General features: G+C 36.4%; 1 protein-coding gene across 14 annotated transcripts in view; it reads left to right on the top strand.

Annotated features, from left to right (window-relative positions):
* Positions 1-19,395, top strand: part of LOC126926433 (tyrosine-protein kinase Btk29A-like) — a 193,861-nt gene that overhangs the window by 63,921 nt on the left and 110,545 nt on the right. Inside the window, exon 5 of one of the 14 annotated variants that reach the window (XM_050742747.1) lies at positions 17,437-18,419. The exons of 11 other annotated variants lie outside the window; for them this stretch is intronic. In XM_050742747.1, coding sequence (XP_050598704.1) covers positions 17,437-17,501 — 65 coding nt within the window. In that variant the 3' untranslated portion in view covers positions 17,502-18,419. Of the gene's footprint in view, positions 1-9,718; positions 9,812-13,055; positions 13,082-17,436; positions 18,420-19,395 lie in introns of those variants that run through there. 2 more of the 14 variants (XM_050742751.1, XM_050742753.1) reach the window with 2 other exon arrangements.

Raw genomic sequence — 19,395 nt, 5'->3', positions numbered from 1 at the left:
AATTTGTAGGAGATGCGAATAACTATAACTTCAGAAATATGTAACTTTTAAAATAATAAATTCACAAATCGTTTAAAAATTGCGTCAAAAAAAAAAAAAAAAATGGGTCGCAGTTATCGTGTACGTGGAAGTATGCAATTTTCGCGAAATAATTTTCCAAAACTAATAAAACAATATTCTAAAAAAAAAAAAAAAAAATAGTCGCATGAATTTATAGAAATTTGTAGGAGAGGCAAATAACTATAACTTCAGAAATATGTAACTTTTGAAATAGTAAATTCACAAAGCGTTTAAAAATTGCGTCAAAAAAGGGGTCACAGTTATCGTGTATATGGAGGTATCCAATTTTCGCGAAACGATTCTCCAACACTTTTGCAATTTCATCGGCTATTTCGAATGGCAATATCGGTCGAAATTAATCATCGCGACAGAGGATTGAATAAAATGTCATCTTGGTGCAGGCTGTGGATTTCCCATGTAAACCGTGTTTTCTTATACACCATACATAAGGTGGACGAAATTTCTTTGGCGAAACACTGTCAGCTAAGTTCCCTTCCCGGTCGTATCTTTTTTACCCGATGTAGATAACGACGAATCGATATTCGACATTAAATCTTTAACCGTGCTATGAAAGCTCGATAAGATTTTATGCAGGATAATAAAGTTTTAAAGAGTCTGGCGATATAGATTACGCGCGATCACCATAAAACGAGAGACTGTCGCGAATATCGCCTTGGAAAACGATTCTTTTTATTTACGCGATTGAATTTAACGACTTGGCGATTCTATTGGCCGCTGTAACCTTTGATAATCGAAGCTCAATTTTCTAGTGCAAATGGTTCTTGGATAGAGAAGTGTCTGTGATCCTTGTTTCTGTGACAAAGGTGCCGTCTCTGTGATAAATTATAAGTAACGTACTTAATATACAGATTCTTCTGTGAGAAATTGAAAATTGCTTGGAGAAAATGGTAAGAGAAAATATGGAAGAATTACTGGGAAGTTTTGGTATTTTAAATTTGCAATATCTTTTACGATTTTTAACTCTTCTTTACCGATCACAGAGATGAAATACTATTAAAGAAGAGAAAGATTTTAACTTTTGGAAATCGATAGTAGTTCTTTATCCGTATCATCAAATTTGAACTAATCTTTTAAGAAATATAGAATACATGTTTCACTGTTCTAGGCTAAAGCTCTGTAAAGAAGAGTAGTTTTTAATATATATTGGGTTGGCAACTAAGTTATTGTCACTAGGATTGTCACTAGGTGGCATTGACAAAAGCCGAAATCACTTAGTTACCAACCCAACAGTAACGGAAGCTACACAGTTCACACGAGTTGAGTACAATTCACATCAAACACGAGAACCGTAAGCGAATAACCTGATCAACGTTTGTCGATGTACAGACGTTCGTCTAATTAGTTAAACTTTAACTAATATAATAACATTAATAATAACAATATAATAATAATAATAATAATAACTAGATATCTGTTGATTTATCAAGTGAATTAAGAATAGCTTGTGTGAAAAGTGTAACGAATGCACCGACGTATAAAGTCCAAATCTGTCGGTCAAATGTTCGTTTCAACGCGAGACAGACATGTGTAGTTTTACGAGAATTTATACGAATAATCGTATGGAAAAAAATGTTTTAAAAGTTTTTCTTTCGCTCGCCTTTTTTCCATTATCTTTTTCTCTCCCCCTTTTTTTTTCCTCTGTACGATATAGTCACGGTAGAATATGTAAAATTAATGGATTGTGCACGACCATTCGAATAAACCCAACGATGTTTCATTTCCACCGATGAGGGGAAGGGGGATAAAATACGATATTCAGATTTCACGGACGATTGAAAAATCGCGGGGAAAAACTGCGGGCGGACGTTGAAGTTGCGAATTATGCGAGAAACGTGGGAATTCAGCGGCAGCTTGATGGACCGGATAATTGGATAATCCAATGCGAAACAGCCACTTTTTAATATTAATGCTGAAATTCGTCAAATGTTCGTGCCTGCGACGTTTTTACTTCCTATAAAAGGGTAACGTCGAGCGAATCCTGACACTCAGGCGAATTATTCATTTTCTGAACCATCGCGATATTTCATCGTTTCACACTAAAAATCAATCGAAACAACAAGTGGAATTTATTCCATCTCGAATAAATCATAAGCGTTAGTTTCATAAAATTTGCAGATAAAATATTAGCGCATTCGCTATTCGCAAGGCGTGATACGTGAAAATATATAGTTTTCGTTAAAATAAACGTATGTTCCATACGTTGAATGTGCATTGAATTCTGTGTTATAGTAAATATTTTTCCTAATATTCTAACTCTCCCGGAACACATTTTTCTTTTAACAATAAACTGAGTAATATAATATTGGGTTGGTAACTAAGTGATTGCAGGTTTTGTCAATGGGTGGTCTTAGCACATTCTTTTGTTTTGTCAACGTGTTCAAAGCACCTAACCTATATTGTTTTCTTGTTGTTTGGACTTTCACCTTTGATTTAGTAAAAAAATTGGCCATTATGGATTCAGATCGTATACTGTATATATAATGTTATAATATAATATATAATAATATTATATAATAATATGTAATGTAATATGCTATAATATAATAATATACAGGGTGGTTGGTAACTGGTGGTACAAGCGAAAAGGGGGTGATTCTACGCGAAAAAAGAAGTCGAAGATATAGAATAAAAATTTTTCCTTTGAGGCTTTGTTTTCGAGAAAATCGACTTTGAATTTTCGCTCGGTACGCGTGCACTTTATCGCGTCTCGTTGTAACGGATCTCACTGTAGATCGTTGTCTCGATGGATATTATCGCAGTTTAAGTTTGTTTTTGCCGTAACGGAAAATTAGGAATACATGATGAAATAATACGAAGTAATCATAAAGTTTATTATTACAAAAATTGCTGAAAATGGTGCCCATTCTGCCGAACACATACTTCTGCTCTTCTAATTAAATTTCTATGAACACTTTCTAACGTATTTGATTGTTTTAAAGTATGAAAGGCTACAATAATCTTTTCTTTCAATTGCTCGCAACTTGTGATTTCTTCAGAATAGACAATTGATTTAATATGGCTCCATAAATAAAAGTCAAGCGGAGTTAAGCGAGGAGAGCGTGGTGGCCAAGCTATTGTTCCAGCACGACCAATCCAGCTTTGGTAATGTTGGTTTAAAAAACCTCTCACATGACGACTAAATTGTGGCGGTGCACCGCCTTGTTGAAAAATTAAACTTCCGTTATAACGAGACGCGATAAAGTGCACGCGTACCGAGCGGGAATTCAAAGTCGATTTTCTCGAAAACAAAGCCTCAAACGAAAAATTTTTATTCTATATTTTCGACTTCTTTTTTCGCGTAGAATCACCCCCTTTCCGCTTGTACCACCAGTTACCAACCACCCTGTATATAGACAAAATAAAATAGACAAAAGAAGATAAGTTAGTGTCTGCAAATAAGAAAATACGCTCTAATTTATATCGTGTTTGGTCTAGTTTCAATCACAATAACCTCACAACTACATTAGTGTAGTATCGGGGAGAAACCCTGAGTAATTAACAAGGTACTTGACCATGGGTCATCCACGTCTTTCGAACATGTGTGTGCTGAGTATACAGTTTAGTATACTTTCTTTTATTTTTTTTTTTTTTTATTATTTAAATTGTACTTTACAATTTGTCCAACTGGACATTTGGTAAATTACAAGGTCTGCTTGACCATGTGTCATCCACGTCTGTGGAACATGGACGTGCCAGGTATACTAGAGCCATGGTATAAAAGGTAGCTGTTAGTGAGTTGTTGGGAGAGTGTTGTCAGCATTGTCAAGGATATGGTGGTCAGCCTGAAAAAGAGCCGCTGTAACGAGACGAGTGAGTGACAAATGATGACCGTGTGCATATAGATTGATGAAGCATCATATAGGTTGTCTGAAAAGTTTTTTTTCATTTCATAAGGTGATAATAGATGAACAACAATTTCTGTTTTATATTATTTTATTGAATTTTAGGTATGATCCATTTCGTTCTATTTCTAATATTATGTCCGTGCATAATTCAATAAACTAATACAAAACAAAAAAACATTGTGCGTCTATCATTTCCTTATAAAACGAAAGAGACTTTTCGGACAACCTAATTTTGTGTTGGCGTGAACGATATTGAAACAAATCACACCGTTACCAAACCTGCTACTGACACTATATTTTCCCACATTAGGAAAAGTTTTATTCGATAAAGATCGATGGTAAGAAAGTTGCGTTGCTGCATTAACCCTTTGCACTGCTATGTGGAGTGTGATTCGACATCAGTTTTTACCTCAGCAACTCCTTTGTCGAGTCTCAGCTTTCTTTGTGAAACGTGCGATAGAAAAGCAGAATTGCATCCTGGGAACTGTTTCAAAATATATCATAACTTAAAAATTAGAAAATACAACAATAGTGTGAATAAAACTGGTATTTGAGTGAATTTCTGTCTTCCTTTATTTATTTAAATTGTCTTATTTTTTAGTTAAAGTAAATTTTAAATAAAACACTTAAAAGCGTTGGCAGCTGCTGCTAACGAAATTGAAATAAAATTCGCAGTGCAGAGGGTTAACATTATCTGACTGATATACGTTTCCTCTCATCAAGTCGGTTCTCTTCCTCTGTCACCCGCGCTGTTTTCTTCCCAAATTTGGAAATTAAGTTTCGTTCCGTTCGTCTATATAGCTCCTTTATTAATTTTATTTATTAATTTTAATCATTTTTTCCCATTAATGCGCTTAAGAGTTTCTCCTTTGTATTTTTTTCCCCTTTGTATTCGTCAAATTTTTCAATGTCTTTGGTAATCTTCTTAAAAATTAAAATCGCAGGTCCTATCTGTTACATACAATCGAGTCCTCTAGACGATAATTCCTCGTCGAGGAGTGTCGATTTTCCATCAATTACGTAGAAAATACTCCGTTTCTCGCGCTCCATCGATATCATCCTAATTGCTATCGAGCGTCTTGGTAATCCATTAGCGAACAGAGATGGCCTAGATCAGGCAGCGTGGTAGGCCTATGCTCCTCGTATCCGCCGCGTCCTATCTTCTCTCCACGAAGAATCCATCCCGTCTGCGTTCTATCCAGATCCACGGTACATTTGATGTAGAATCGCGTTTCTTTTGCATTCGCGAGGATTAATGGAGGAGCGGTACGTTTACCGATCATCTAAAGCATCCGATGTATTGCACAGTTTCAACGAACAGATGCATCTTTTTTAGAATTTTCATTCGAATATCGCTTTAGCAATCTCTCTACGCTTCTCCTCTGAGATATCTTTAGTGCGAGATCGAGTGATAAAGAATAATAATAAAAATAAGTAAAAATAACAAATAAGAAGTTTCTGCGTGAAAATTGGACAAATTCAGTTGAGTGTTAATCAGATTAACACTTTACCGACTGCTAACAGTTCAACAGCATACGCACGTCTGACTGGCAATTCAAGCGCTGGTTCTCCCCAGCGCCGGCTTTGTTTCGGTTTAGACTCTCCAATACCATTCTTTTCGTTCATCGCAAGCGGTAAGTTTTTCAAATTGGTATAAGACTGTGGGAGTTTACAAAGCAACGCAACTGACGCAACTGTGCAAGCTATCTTAGTACTAAATAACAAATTACTGCTCAAATAATGAGAAAGATCAGTCGGTAAGTTTTGGCGACAAAAACCGATTAATCGGCATTCGGTCGGTAAAATGTTAATTAATAATGGAGCGCATCGTAATTTTTGCAACATTTTTGTATGCATTTTTTTTATATTCTACGAAAAAATTATTTAATCATACGTTCGCTACCAGCGTCACGTATATAAATTTTATAAATTTTAAACCGTGATATAAATAAATACATAATTAACGTGCTTACTTCTGAAAAGGTAGAAGCTGCTGCTTATAATAAAAGTAGGTTTATTTTATCGTTGAATACATTGCAGAAAACTACAAGCAACAAAGCATGATGTGGTGAACATCATAAGAGCGAATGCATTAATCCACTGCTTTGCCAACCGCGCGCGCCACAACGGGCTGTACGTTTCTCACCACAATGGACAAGTCAACCCATGCGCTGTCCACCGCGCATTTTTCCAATTATCGAGGACTAATGTTCACTATTTAAAAAACAAAGAAGTATAAAAGTTATTTAAGCGGTTAATTATATTTTGCGATAATTTGTTTGATTTCACATATTGTTTATACAAAACATCAAATTGAAAGTATATATTAAAAGTATAGAAAAATGTAGGTAAAATTAAAAACGTTATAAACGACTGAAGATAAATAACACGACTTGAACGTGAAATAAAAAATTCATAATGCATTTTAATATTTTTTTATATTGTAGTATCGTTCGATTGTAACTTTATTTAGTAATAACTGATAGTGTAGCTTTTTAATTAGTTTTAACACCATTAAATTTTGTATTTTATTATATGCTGTACTTTATAAAAGCAGAACAAGTCTCGCAATTAATTGGGAACAATTCCAGGTAAACAATAACTGATAATAATAATAATAAAAAAAAAAAAACGCGTTGCTAAAGTAAAAAATGGAGATCTCCCAGTTGGCTCACGCAGCGATCTACAGTGAGATCCGTTATAACGAGACGCGATAAAGTGCACGCGTACCGAGCGAAAGTTCAAAATCGATTTTCTCGAAAACAAAGCCTCAAACGAAAAAATTTTATTCTATATTTTCGACTTCTTTTTTCGCGTAGAATCACCCCCTTTTCGCTTGTACCACCAGTTTCCAACCACCCTGTATATTATTATATTATAGCATTACATTACATATTATTATGTAATATTTATTGTTATATATATTATTATATATTATATTATAGTATTATATATACAGTATAAATTTATCAATTTATCAGTTTATTATTTTTTTTATTATATATTATATTTTTTATAATATACTATTATTATTTATTAAATGTAGACGATGTCTCAATACGAGTGGATTAATATATTCGCTAATGTTCGTCACACATGACGTTTTATTTTTTCTAGTTTTCCGCAATATATTCAGTAACATATATTTATACCCAGTAAATTGCTAAATATAAATAATTATATTGTAATTACCTTTGTTCTTTCGCTTCAGCAACTATTATAATTAATGCAAATGAGCATTACTATAATGCCAACGTTGTAACGTAATAATGAATCATCGAATATTCTCGAATAGTCCACCACATATATGCGGAGAATTAAATTCACGATCGGTAAAATCCATTGGGGAAATTGTAATCTTTTTGAACACATCGCATCCACCGTGGTTATTTCACCGTGGCGTGGCAAGGGAGAGGGGATAGGCTATTGTAAATCCTTGAATTTTATTTCGATGAATTATCGTCGTATTTATACGAGAGTCTCGTGTTTTATTCGTGTTTTTGTTTTCCACCGATAGCCAGCCAACTATTGAAATTCAGATCAGAGGAGCGAGTGTTTCGATTTACGGATTAACGGATTACGGGAATAATGCTTGGGATAATTCGGGTTTCTGTCGAATATCGGATACGCCAATGAGTAGATCTCGCGGGGAAATTAAGCTTCGTTTCGTTCGTCTATATAAGCTCCTTTATATCTATTAATTCTAATCATTTTTTTCTACTAGTGCGCTTAAGAATTTCTCCTTTTTCCTCTGTACTTATCAAATGTTTCAATGTCTCTCGTAATCTTCTTAAAAATTAATCTTTTCCTATCGTATTTTCTCTTCGTATTTTCTATGTTTGTTAAATTCTGTGTGTTACGTGCAGGATTTGTCATCGATTTGTAAAAATTCAAAATTCACTATTGGCTTGGCAACTAAGTGATTGCGGGTTCTATCAATACCAGTCAATTTGACTAGTGTGGTAGTTCTAGTGTTATAATGCTCGCCAAGTTTTTACGGTGCAGTAAGGAACAAGCAGACGATGATCGATCCGACCATGATTATTCATTCTGCAGCTGATCAATATCGCAGGCCGAGCAGTGATGATGTATCCGAAACCGTAGAGTAGCCTGCTATAAATTATAACGGCGTATTAGGGCGTGCAGGCACTAGAAAGCCTCAGGAACTCGAGTATTGCATACATAAATGCATGTCTGCCCTGTTGAAGGACAATGGGCCGGGTCTGGCTTCGTATTATGCTGGATCCTGCTTCGTGCACCATGAAAAGTGAAATAATTTTCGAAATTACAATTAAATACAACTTAATTACAATTACAATGTAATACAATTAAAAAAGAAATGCGTTTTGTAAATCACAGGGTGAAATGAACAATTTCTTCTGTAAACATCGTCTCGATCTTATTTCCACCGTAATTAGTGGAAAATATATAGCGAGGTGGTAAAATACAGATCAGACGTTGAAATTTACGTGTTTCGAAAAAATACAGTGAGATCGTAAAATTGGCGAGATTCGTCAGATTGGCTAGAGAATTCAAATAATTTGAAACATATATTGGGTTGGCAACTAAGTGATTGCGGATTTTGTCAATGCCACCTAGTGACAAAATCCGCCATCACTTAGTTGCCAACCTAATATTAAAATTATAATACGATTGTGTGTCATTTGTAGTTAAAGCAAATAATAACTTTTCTATTTTTCATTCGATATTAAATACATCAATTTTTTTTTTTTTGAAATTTTAAACACAAAATATAAATCTATTAAGATGAAATTTTGCCTCTGATAGAATCAACGTGATTTCTATTGACGACAGTTGTTAATGGTTGAACGTGTCCTCGTTTAATATTTCAATATTAATATTTCTGTAGTACTGTGGATAATTATAAACTCAAACACCGTTTCTCTATTAGTTCTTCGATATTTCCAGGATCATTTCCACTGATCATGCCTTGATATATCAAGAGAAATTATTTTTCTGTTACATAGCGAAATATTGCTTTTTAAAATAGTAGACAAAAAGACAATTTGTCAAAAAGACAATGCTCCCATTATACTGCTTCCATTACAAAAAAAGTAGTTTCAAGGTTTCGCAATAGAATTATTATCATGGCCAGCTTTGAGTCTCGTCTAAACCCGACCGAGAATCTGTGATTGCAACAAAAAAAGTTTACGTCCAGGAGAAGCCAGCTATAGAAAGTATTGCAGAATTAAAAAGAGAATAAAATCTGTCTGAACTGATATTGAAAACGAAAGTTAATTGATAGTGCGCTTGACAGGTTAACAGAAGCAATAAAAAAATAAAGGAAAATCCACTAAATGTCGAATTGGCACTGATTCTACATTTCTTCACAGCCAAAAACACAATTCTAAGAGAACAAACATTTTTCTTCGTTGTATCTTCAATTTTGTTTCATATTATAGTATAAAGTTACATAAACGACCCTGTCAATTTTTCTTTTGATATTCTGATTAATTTTCTAATTATTTACGGCACTGTATATCACTTGCACCAAGTATAAATAAATTCATTTCATATCATCAGGCACGTGACATCACACAATCGTAACGAAATAGATTTCGATAATAGTCATTCTTGCACACGGACCAACGGTGAGTCGGAAGTATGGTTGGTTTCGGAACACACAAAGGGCCGAGCGTTTAAGGGCCGCTCGAAACGCTCAAAGGAAGAACCATCGAGGCGAGTGGTACGGTGCGACGTGGCTAGGTTAATCTTCGTCGTGGCAATCGGATATCATGTTTTACTGTTGACCCTCTTTTCTTTCCAACTAGTTCCTTGACGACCCTCGGACGTAGGAATCGTCTTGAACCTCGTACAATTTGAGAAAAAAGGAAACGACAAAATGGAAGAAGACGACAGGTAGAGAAGCGAAGAGGCTTTAAAGAAGAGAAAATTGAAGGGTTTAACCTGACCCTCTTCACGTCTCCAACGACCTTCTTCAATTAATGGCGTCCGTGGTCAAATATTTATAATATAACATTCTTATTAATTGCGAGAATCGGCTTCAGAGACGCAGCGAAACGATCTGCGGAGCTTTTACGCTTCGGTACTCTTGCTTCCGACGAGCTTCTATTCATTTTATTTTCTCTCTGTTGAATCGAATCTCGTTACCATTAGCGCTCACACGTGCCTGTACTGCGTCGATGGCCCCTGAATCTATGCAACCGGTTGCCCATGCTTGTAGCTCGTTCGTAATTCACGACTGGTGACCACAGACTCGCGAGAACCAGTGGTTAAATGCGACTCGTCGAGCTGTAATTCGAAACGCGTTGTCTTTCGATACATTGACGCTCGTTAAGGCTCGCGTGGTTTCCGGATTCTTCGTCATTTAAGATATAACTGTTCGTATTAAGCTATAATACATCCAAACGAAAATTCACATTGTGTGTGGTTTGGAAAATGGACATTCTGAATAAGTTTTGCGGAAAGTTGTCGAGGATTTCGCAACGTAACGCGTTCTATCTTTCCTGCAAATGAAATATGATATTAATTAGTGGGAGCTAATTAGTGGAAACTTCATGCAACAATATGTCTTCCGTAGATTAAGGATGATATCGGTTAGCGAAATAGCGTCATATGATACAACTAATATTACAAATTATTAGGTTGAATAGAAATAATTATTGGTCTAATATTGTTGAGTAGTTACCGCTCAATTGTGGAGTATAAAACAAATATTTTTGGAAGTACATATCTGTTTTTTGTTGGCCTGGAATAAATTGAAAATATGAGTTGCCATGCAACGCATGACCATATGCGTTACACGACAAAAATTGATGCAACTAGAATGGGACGTCCAACCATATTCCGGCCTTGCACATTCAGACTATCACTTACTCATTTTGTTAAAAAACTATCTTAATACTTTAACTGCCACATTAGTCATATATGACCCGCCACTGTTTCTCCTGTGACGCCACGGTGGTTGTTAAGTTCATAAGTCGAAGACAAGCACGCGTGTACAGCTTGCAAACAAACAATTCCCTCATTTTACAACATTGATAACCAACACTCTTTTACGATACTCTTTTACGATACTGACACACATGTACATACCTGAAAATGGCTTGCTGTTAAACATGACATCTGCAATGTGACACTATCCACTCACTCACTCACGTAATCATAGAGTTGAGGTGTTATTGGGTGTAGTGCGTTAAATCGCTTCCGGGTTACAACTCGACTTTATCGCTTTCTAGTTCGAACCTAACTGTCGATCGGATTCGATTCTTTTCTTTTCGTCACCCCTCAATATCCCCACTATCCACGCGTTTGTTTGGCGTCCGCGAACGTTGCCATGCACGCCTTTTTCTCGGACATTCGACGGGAAGGACGGTTGAGATATTGAGGGTTCATTAGGCACTTCGCTTCGGCGATATACATTGTTGCCACGTGCTGCCACAGAGTGCCCCACACACAATAAGAAATACTGAGATATATGCACAATATCTATTGGTTTGGCAACTAAGTGATTGCAGATTTTGTCAATACCACCTAATGACAAATATTGTTAATTAATTACCGCCCAATTGTGGAGTGTAAACCAAATATTCTTGGAATGACATATTTGTCATTAGGTGTCATTAGGTGGTATTGATAAAATCTGTAATCACTTAGTTGCCAAACCAATAGAAGTGGAATTTCGAGTGCTGGTATAAAGCTGGGCATAACAACGTTTGCTATTTGAACGCGGAAACTACGATATTCATTTACATTTATTTCATAAAATCAGTTGAAGAATACCATTAAATTCTCAATACCATTCTCGAAACCTTCGTTACAAAATTTAATGCTATCGGCTTGGCAACTAAGTGATTGTGGATTTTGTCAATAGGTGGTATTGCTCGACTTATTGACAAAGTCCGCAATCACTTAGTTGCCAACCCAGTAGTTTACTTGAACACGTGATTTGGCTAGAGGCTACAGGCAACATAAATAGAAATCTGTTTATTAGTTCCTTTGTCCCTAGACCTTGCAATCCAAGACATAATGTGTACTCAAGGCTACAATAATATGTACCGCTCCTTATTTAGAATATTTCTGCGTAATGCAGTCTCCAGGTCACAGATATACATAAATAAATGTAGAGTTTTTCTTGAAGTAGTTACTTCAACAAATTTGTCTAACTTAATTGCTAAATAACATGTGGATGGTTACCCTCAGCGGGATACCATTTTCCAGTTTGGCTATTTTATTTCTTTAGGGGTGTTTTCTTTTTAGTCTTCTTTCTATCAGAGCCTCTAGAAATGACAAGCAATAACGAACAATCAGATAAATAACATGACAAAAAACGTACCAGTTTGGTTGCCGTAATAAAATCTCAACTTAGACGAAGCCCCATTTCGACTCGTTTGTCGCAGCAAATTTGCTTTCATCAAGTTGAAAACGGATTACATGCTTCAATCGGCAGGTTGTCGCAATCACGTAAAACAGCTTTACAACCGTTGGAAAATTTGAATCGCAGCGGATAGGCAGAGTTATCGAATGCCTCGATCCATTCAACGGGGATAAGCAATCTTCAAGCATCGCATGGTTCAAGCTCCCATAACGAGGATTTAAAGATCTTCGCTTCTCTCTCTTTCTCTCTCGATCCTCTTCATTTCTGGCCTTCTTTTCGACACGTCGAAGAGAGATGTGTATGAAATATGTCGAAACGTTCGAAACTTTTGATCTGAAACGTTGATTACTTCGTCGCGAGAAGAGACGATATTCTACCATCGAGCAGAAGTCAGATTCCGCGGATTCCTCTCCTTTTTCTTTTTTCCCCTCTGCTTTTCTATCTCGCTCTTTTAATTCGCGCGTCACTGTATCAGCCGCTGACACAGTTCCGTTATATTAACGCGGAGGATGCAATTAACGAGTTGGTTTGAGCGACGCCGGCGAGGCGCGACAGTCGGCAAAAGGAGCGCGTGCACACACCAACGAAATTATAACGACTCTCGACTCTTGCTCGCGGCATCCTCACCTTTTCTTCCGATCTCGTCCTTTGCCAAATGAATCGCGGCGTTGCTGTTGCTCCTCCATTCGTATCGTTAAACGCCACGCTAATGGCAATTCCGACGATAGTCTTCGCTGGATTATGACCGAGATCCACCAATTCGTTTACAGGCGTTGTCTGACAGACGAACGAATAACATGAAGAAGATTGTTGACGACCTCTAGATAGGATAATAAGTAGAGGAATTTTAACCCTTTCGCTTCGAGTGCCGCTCATAGGTGGCATCCACGAGATGACCTGTAGGTACAAGCGTCGTATATATGTGGCGACCACGTGACGACTCCTGAGTCTGGCACCCCAAATATCTGGCATCCAAAATGATGCATATACAAATGCTATCTGTAGACACTAATATATTTTTTCGTAATTGGCAGAACATTTTCTGTTGATTTTATTGACATATTGGATTAATCACTTTCTAATACGTTGGTCACCGCGTCACCCATATCTATGTGACGGGTAGGCTTCCGTGGAACCCCGTCACCCATATTTGGGTGACGTATTTCTTGCTCGAGTTAATTAAAGTTACTCATTGTTGGAATAACATCAACTTTAGGAGAATCTAATTATAATAATTTCGTATCATGGAAGAAGAAATGGAAAAGAGAAATCTTTGTAAAGTGTCAGTTGGCATATCAACCCTTTGCACTGCGAATTTTATTTCAATTTCGTTGGCAGCAGCTGCCAACGCTTCTAAGTGTTTTATTTGAAATTTACTCTAACTAAAAAATGAGACAATTTAGATAAATAAGGGAAGAAAGAAATTCATTTAAATACCAGTTTTCACGCTATTGTTGTATTTTCTAATTTTTAAGTGTATGATATATTTTGAAACAATTTCCAGGATGTAGTCCTTTTCTTTCGCACGTTACACAAAAAAAGGTGGGACTCGACAAAGGAGCTGCTGAGATAAAAACTGATGTCGAGTCACACTCCACGTAGCAGTGCAAAGGGTTAATGTATTATGTTGCGTATACATATATGTACATTATACACTATGCAACTATATATATAAACACGAGGATGAAAGTGAAACTGTGATTTACAGTCAGCGAGTAGTCAGAAATAATCAGAGGAGTACACAATTCACAGTAAGGATATTTGCTTAAAACACCTGTCTGCAACTTAACGTTCATACACGTGTTCTTATACAAAAGGAATGGCTAAACGAGAATTTCGACAATTGTCATTTAGTGTGCGTGCCTCTACTGGTGTATTAACAGTAGAGACATTTACGAATTGGAAGAAAATTATTTCTTACCACAGATGCTTTGTTGAGAATAGGGGATATTAATCGCCGAAATAAATGTATAGAAACATTTACATTACACTTAGAAATGATGTCAAAATAGTTTCAGATTTATTTAATACGTGATTGACGAGATATTCGTGGATACACATTGCACGCGTCTCAGCACTCTCTTTGTCTCGCCATCTTTTTTATCGCAACAGTTGCATTCTTCTGTTTACCATACGCTGCGCACGCACATACTCCACACACTCATATTCATATACGTGTGTCACTACTACGCGGCTAATCTAGTCCAGCACACAAAATTACACATATCTCAATAAGTTTCATCCGACAGGAACGCGAAACAGAATGACAAAGGGGCTCTCGTTGCTGGTATCAAAAGACAAGCAAACGAAATTCTCTTTCGCCTGGAACGTCCGCAAATATCTTGCAGATATTATTTAGGACGCCTTCAACCGTCTTGACGATTTCAGTCGGTTGCGAGGAAATGGAAGAGCGGAGAAAGTATAAGGGGCAGAGTCTTTAGGTCGGCGTGCAACGAAGGATTTTGAAATTTTCATCGACAACACACACACACACCGGGTTTGGTTCTTGCTAGGCAAGGTGTTTCCACTTAAATCGCGCGCTGCACCGTGTTTGCTCCTATCATTTTCAGAGTACCGTCTCATTTCAGACGTCTTTGAGTAGTTTTGCTTGCTCGTAGTCTGAAAACCGTGTTGAAGAGGTCCTACCGGCGTCGCTGTGAGTCGTGTTCACTGTACCAAGAAGAAGGTCAGCTTAATAGGTAGGCTGCCAGGCCATACAAGCGGAACCGTTTGCCTCCGTGTGTCTGCTTATTTACTTGCGAAACGCCGACCCATTGCTGCTGAGCTTCCCTCGCGCACATGGCTTCGTTAGCCATGGAACCTCGTGATTGTCCAAAAATTCTACAGTTCGATGACGAGTTATCTCCTGCTGCTCTGTTTCTTTTTAATCGAAATTATGACAAATTAAAATTTACGAGCACGTGGCCTCACATTTTCGCATATATCATGATCATCTTTCATGGGGAAAAAGAAGATGTTAGGTAGAATACAGGATTCGTGTGGAAGAAATGTGCAGGTGACCAACGCTATAAAAAGTTTTTGAAATTTATAAAGGAAATTTATAATTTACAATTGCTCGATTTAATTAGTTCTGGTAGGACGATTTGTACTTTGGATATATTGGGTACTCATACTTTTGAGCAATAGTTTAGTAGAAATAATTGTTAAAGAATAGAAGAAGCTGGTGGCTATTGTAATCTTATTGGGCTGGCAACTAAGTGATTACGGATTTTGTCAGTACCATCTATTGACAAGATCCGCAATCATTTAGTTGACAATCCAATATGATATACGACTATTCTTTATTTCTATGCGATTCAAGGTTATTATTAGCAAATTACTTTTAAATTCACCATTTACGTTATAAAATTTACCAAAACTTTTTAATGGACATCATACGGTAGGTTGCAAATCATAGTGGTGTAGGTGAAGATTTCGAGAATTTCATCTTGTCAAGTATCATAAAAGTTTCGTTATTATTAGATAACGAAGAATGTTGTATGACTGAAAAGAATAACGGAAAAATATAGAAGAATAATTTTATTTTAAACATAATATTCTCTACCTCTGTTTTCTTCTATAAAAAAGCGATTTTCTAGGTTACCTTACACACAACATACATAATCTGTGGGATCTGTCTTACGTGTTAATTTACTATTCTATTTTATGAGATACCTAAGCAAGAAAGTTGTCGTTTTCTTTAATTTCCTATTGGTTGACAACTAAGTGGTTGCAGATTTTATCATTAGATGGTAATGTCAAAGTCTGCAATCACTTAGTTGCCAAGCCAATAGTAACTTTCCCAAACGGTCCGTGATGTGAATCGAACAAGTTTTAATTGTGGAAAATATGGGCTGTAGTAGTGGGAATGGTACGAGGTCGAGTAAATTCTGATAAAGTAACTGGTAACGAAATAAGATCGGTTACGATGTGTAAAACTATGCTCGATCGATCAAAGGGCTAGCGATCAAAGCTAACTCGTTTCCAACTCTTAATTGTTCCAATCACCGAAGAAAGTATCCCTCTTAGCTAAAGAAAAGCTGTCTTCGGATAAACTGCCGTCAGAATTGGTACAATGACAAAAAGAAGGAAGAAAGTAAAAAGAATTTTACGCAGATACTAAACCTCCTTTAGCGTGTATGACAAGACTGTCGTGGTATTTGTTTTAATTCTTCCAAAGCAGAAACTTACGGTCTGCTCAAGTTTTGTATTTTAATTGGAAATTCACTAACGAAGAAAGGTTATAATTTAGAAAAGTTGCAAATTGCAAGTTAGAAAATAGAATTCTGCTGATAAAAAGATAAAAGTATGAAAAAAAAGAAATGTTTACATTTAGAAACACAGTATGTTGTGTATGTGTATAAATAAAGAAGAATAAACTGTAGTGATAGAAAAAAAATATCAGAAATTTAGAATTGAATTAGGTTGTCCGAAAAGTTTCTTTCGTTTCATAAGATGATAATAAATGAACAACAATTTCTGTTTTATATTATTTTATTGAATTAGGTATTATCTATTTCCTTATATTTCTATTATTATGTTCGCGCATAATTCAGTAAACTAATATAAAAGGAAAAACACTGTGCGTCTATTATTTCTTTATAAAACGAAGAAACTTTTCGGATAACCTAAAAAATAGATGTGGAAAATTAAAAGTAAAAGAAGAAACGAGATCGAAAGTAAGAAAACAGGCAATGTAAAGGCACAAACAGTAGAGTTTTTTTGGTGATAGAAGAAAGAAAATGCGTCAAACATCGCGAAAAGAAGAGTTGCAACAATAGAGTAAACTCTGTGGAGTGGCAGAAGAAAAGAAATTCCAGCAACAAAAAAAGCAGAACAAGGACGCTAAAAAACGAGAAGAGTAGTCGCAAGTGTAGGAAAAGAAATACAAGGACATCGAAGAAAAAAGGAATTTTAAATTAAATGTTATTAAATGTTATAAGAAGGAATTGCAAAAATAAATATAACGCAAACGATTACAGTTAGAAGAAAATTTGATTACGTCATCAAATTGTATTTTCTATCATAGTAACTATGAAAAAGATGTGAAAGATTTGCTTAGTTTAAATCAATCGTGAAATTTATTTGGGAAATTTAACGAAATCGACGTTTTTATCACATTATGATAAACCGTTGCTCGTTCATTGACAGGTCGAAGGATGAAACTGTCATCAAGGAACGCTTTCGACACCGCGAAATCCATCGAAGTAGCCTAATACCGACAAGTACTATAATCCACGTCAGCCATGTTAAAATAAAGCAAAGCGCGGCTTGTGCTCTCGCTTCCGATTTCTGAAACGTTCTCACGTTCACTTGCCGCGAATTTTGTAGGCGACTAACGGCCATTAAGACACATCCCGTTTCTCCAGGTCTCCGGCAAATAAGTTAAAGCCGCTTACGCCAACCTCCGCGACGAAGATCCGCGAAGAAGACGCGATTAAGATAACTGTCGCGTATAACAGGCACTCGTGAACTGGCTAACGAATCGCGACAGTTCGCAGACTCGACGATGAAGCAAAGCCTGCGAAATTGCCACGTTTCTCGACTGCGTCCCAACGCCGACGACCAACGAGTACAAATCCGTGGAATTACGTCGCGGACGCGGCTAGTCTCGTTCTCTTTATTATTCCAGGATCAGAGACAGTAGAATCATGGCTATAGACGATAGCAATTTCTACGAACAACGGTATTCAGCCACGAGCAAATCGCCAGACCGAAACCTCTGCTTAATCCTTGACTCGTTAACCCTCACAGCGTCGTGCAGTTATAGACGACTTATCATGATAATTTATGTTAGATTATTGGAGTTATTTAACGTTATTTTGTATTCTTACTTTATTACTATTTTTACTACAGTTTCGCGCATTTAAATTTATTTTGCATTTTTCGTGCCAGAGATAACAGGAAAATTAAATTTCATGAAAGATTCCAAAACTAAGTAATCCGAACTCAAACTGCTCTGGTTCCCAATAATTCAATGATATTGGTTAACCTTTGAGCGCTGCGTTGTCCGACGTTAAGCTCACTTTTTACGAAGAAGCACACCGTGAGCTGCGTATTTTTTACGAAATAGCACAAGTTGAGCAGACTGAATTTTCATTGCAAAATATATTGATTGTAACTAAAATAAATTATGTAGTACGCTTAAAAGTCTTAATAAACATCTATTTCATTAAGCAATAATAACATGAACAATATCAAAGCTTGAAATTATATCTTTTAAATTGAAAATTTAATAATTTTGTATATTATTGTAGCATCTTATATTACAATTAGTTTATTTACAATAAATGGATTAAACGGATGATGATTAAACAGGAAACGATGGTTGTTTAACGTGGACTAATCACAAAACCTATTATAATTAAGACAACTAGATAGTTAATCTGCAACTCATGTCACCACCGATCAAACACTCTCTCTCACACGGACCACACTCTCTCGACAACGCTAGCAACACTATCTCCCTGACTTCCCGACTCACACTCTCTGGCTTCTCAACTCACAATGACTGTTAATTCGTCTTTGTCCCTTAGCAACTCCTTGTGTTTTGCTTAGCCCCACCACGCACGTGTTCCGCGACCGCTCGTGGCGGCCAGGGTCACACAGGCCTTTTCCACGAAACAATTCGATCGAGCTAAACGATTCGGCTAAGAATCGGACCAAAAAGGTGATCACCTATCGTCCAGATTGTATCGATGAGCCATATTTATGTCTAAAGTGTTTCAACACAGTGCACCGTTAGATGCAACATCTGTTCTCGTATTTTTTTATTGATGTTCTTAAAAATGTTTAATTGTTCAATGGGGCACTTTTTATTTTAAAATAATCAATTTTCATTCAATTTTTACAAATGTAAGAAGTTGAAGCTCTCCGGTCACCAATGACCAACATGGTGTCACGTAAAATAAAAAAAGGGGTAGCTCAAACGAAAAGAAAAATAAAATGTAACAAAAAAAATAAGAGAATTTATTTCTTGTACTCTGAGTTTACACTGACTGCGATTTGGTTCTGAGCTTCAGCCGTGACTTTCCAAGACTGAAGCTCTTACAATTTGACTTTCGATGGGATCTGTTTCTTTTTTGTTTGTCGCCCCTCAATATCCCCACT

This window comes from Bombus affinis, chromosome 18, assembly GCF_024516045.1.
Source record: "Bombus affinis isolate iyBomAffi1 chromosome 18, iyBomAffi1.2, whole genome shotgun sequence".
NCBI classification, from domain to species: Eukaryota; Metazoa; Arthropoda; class Insecta; order Hymenoptera; family Apidae; genus Bombus; species Bombus affinis.
Note: the sequence above shows the minus strand (reverse complement) of the source record. Positions and strands in the feature narration are given on the sequence as shown.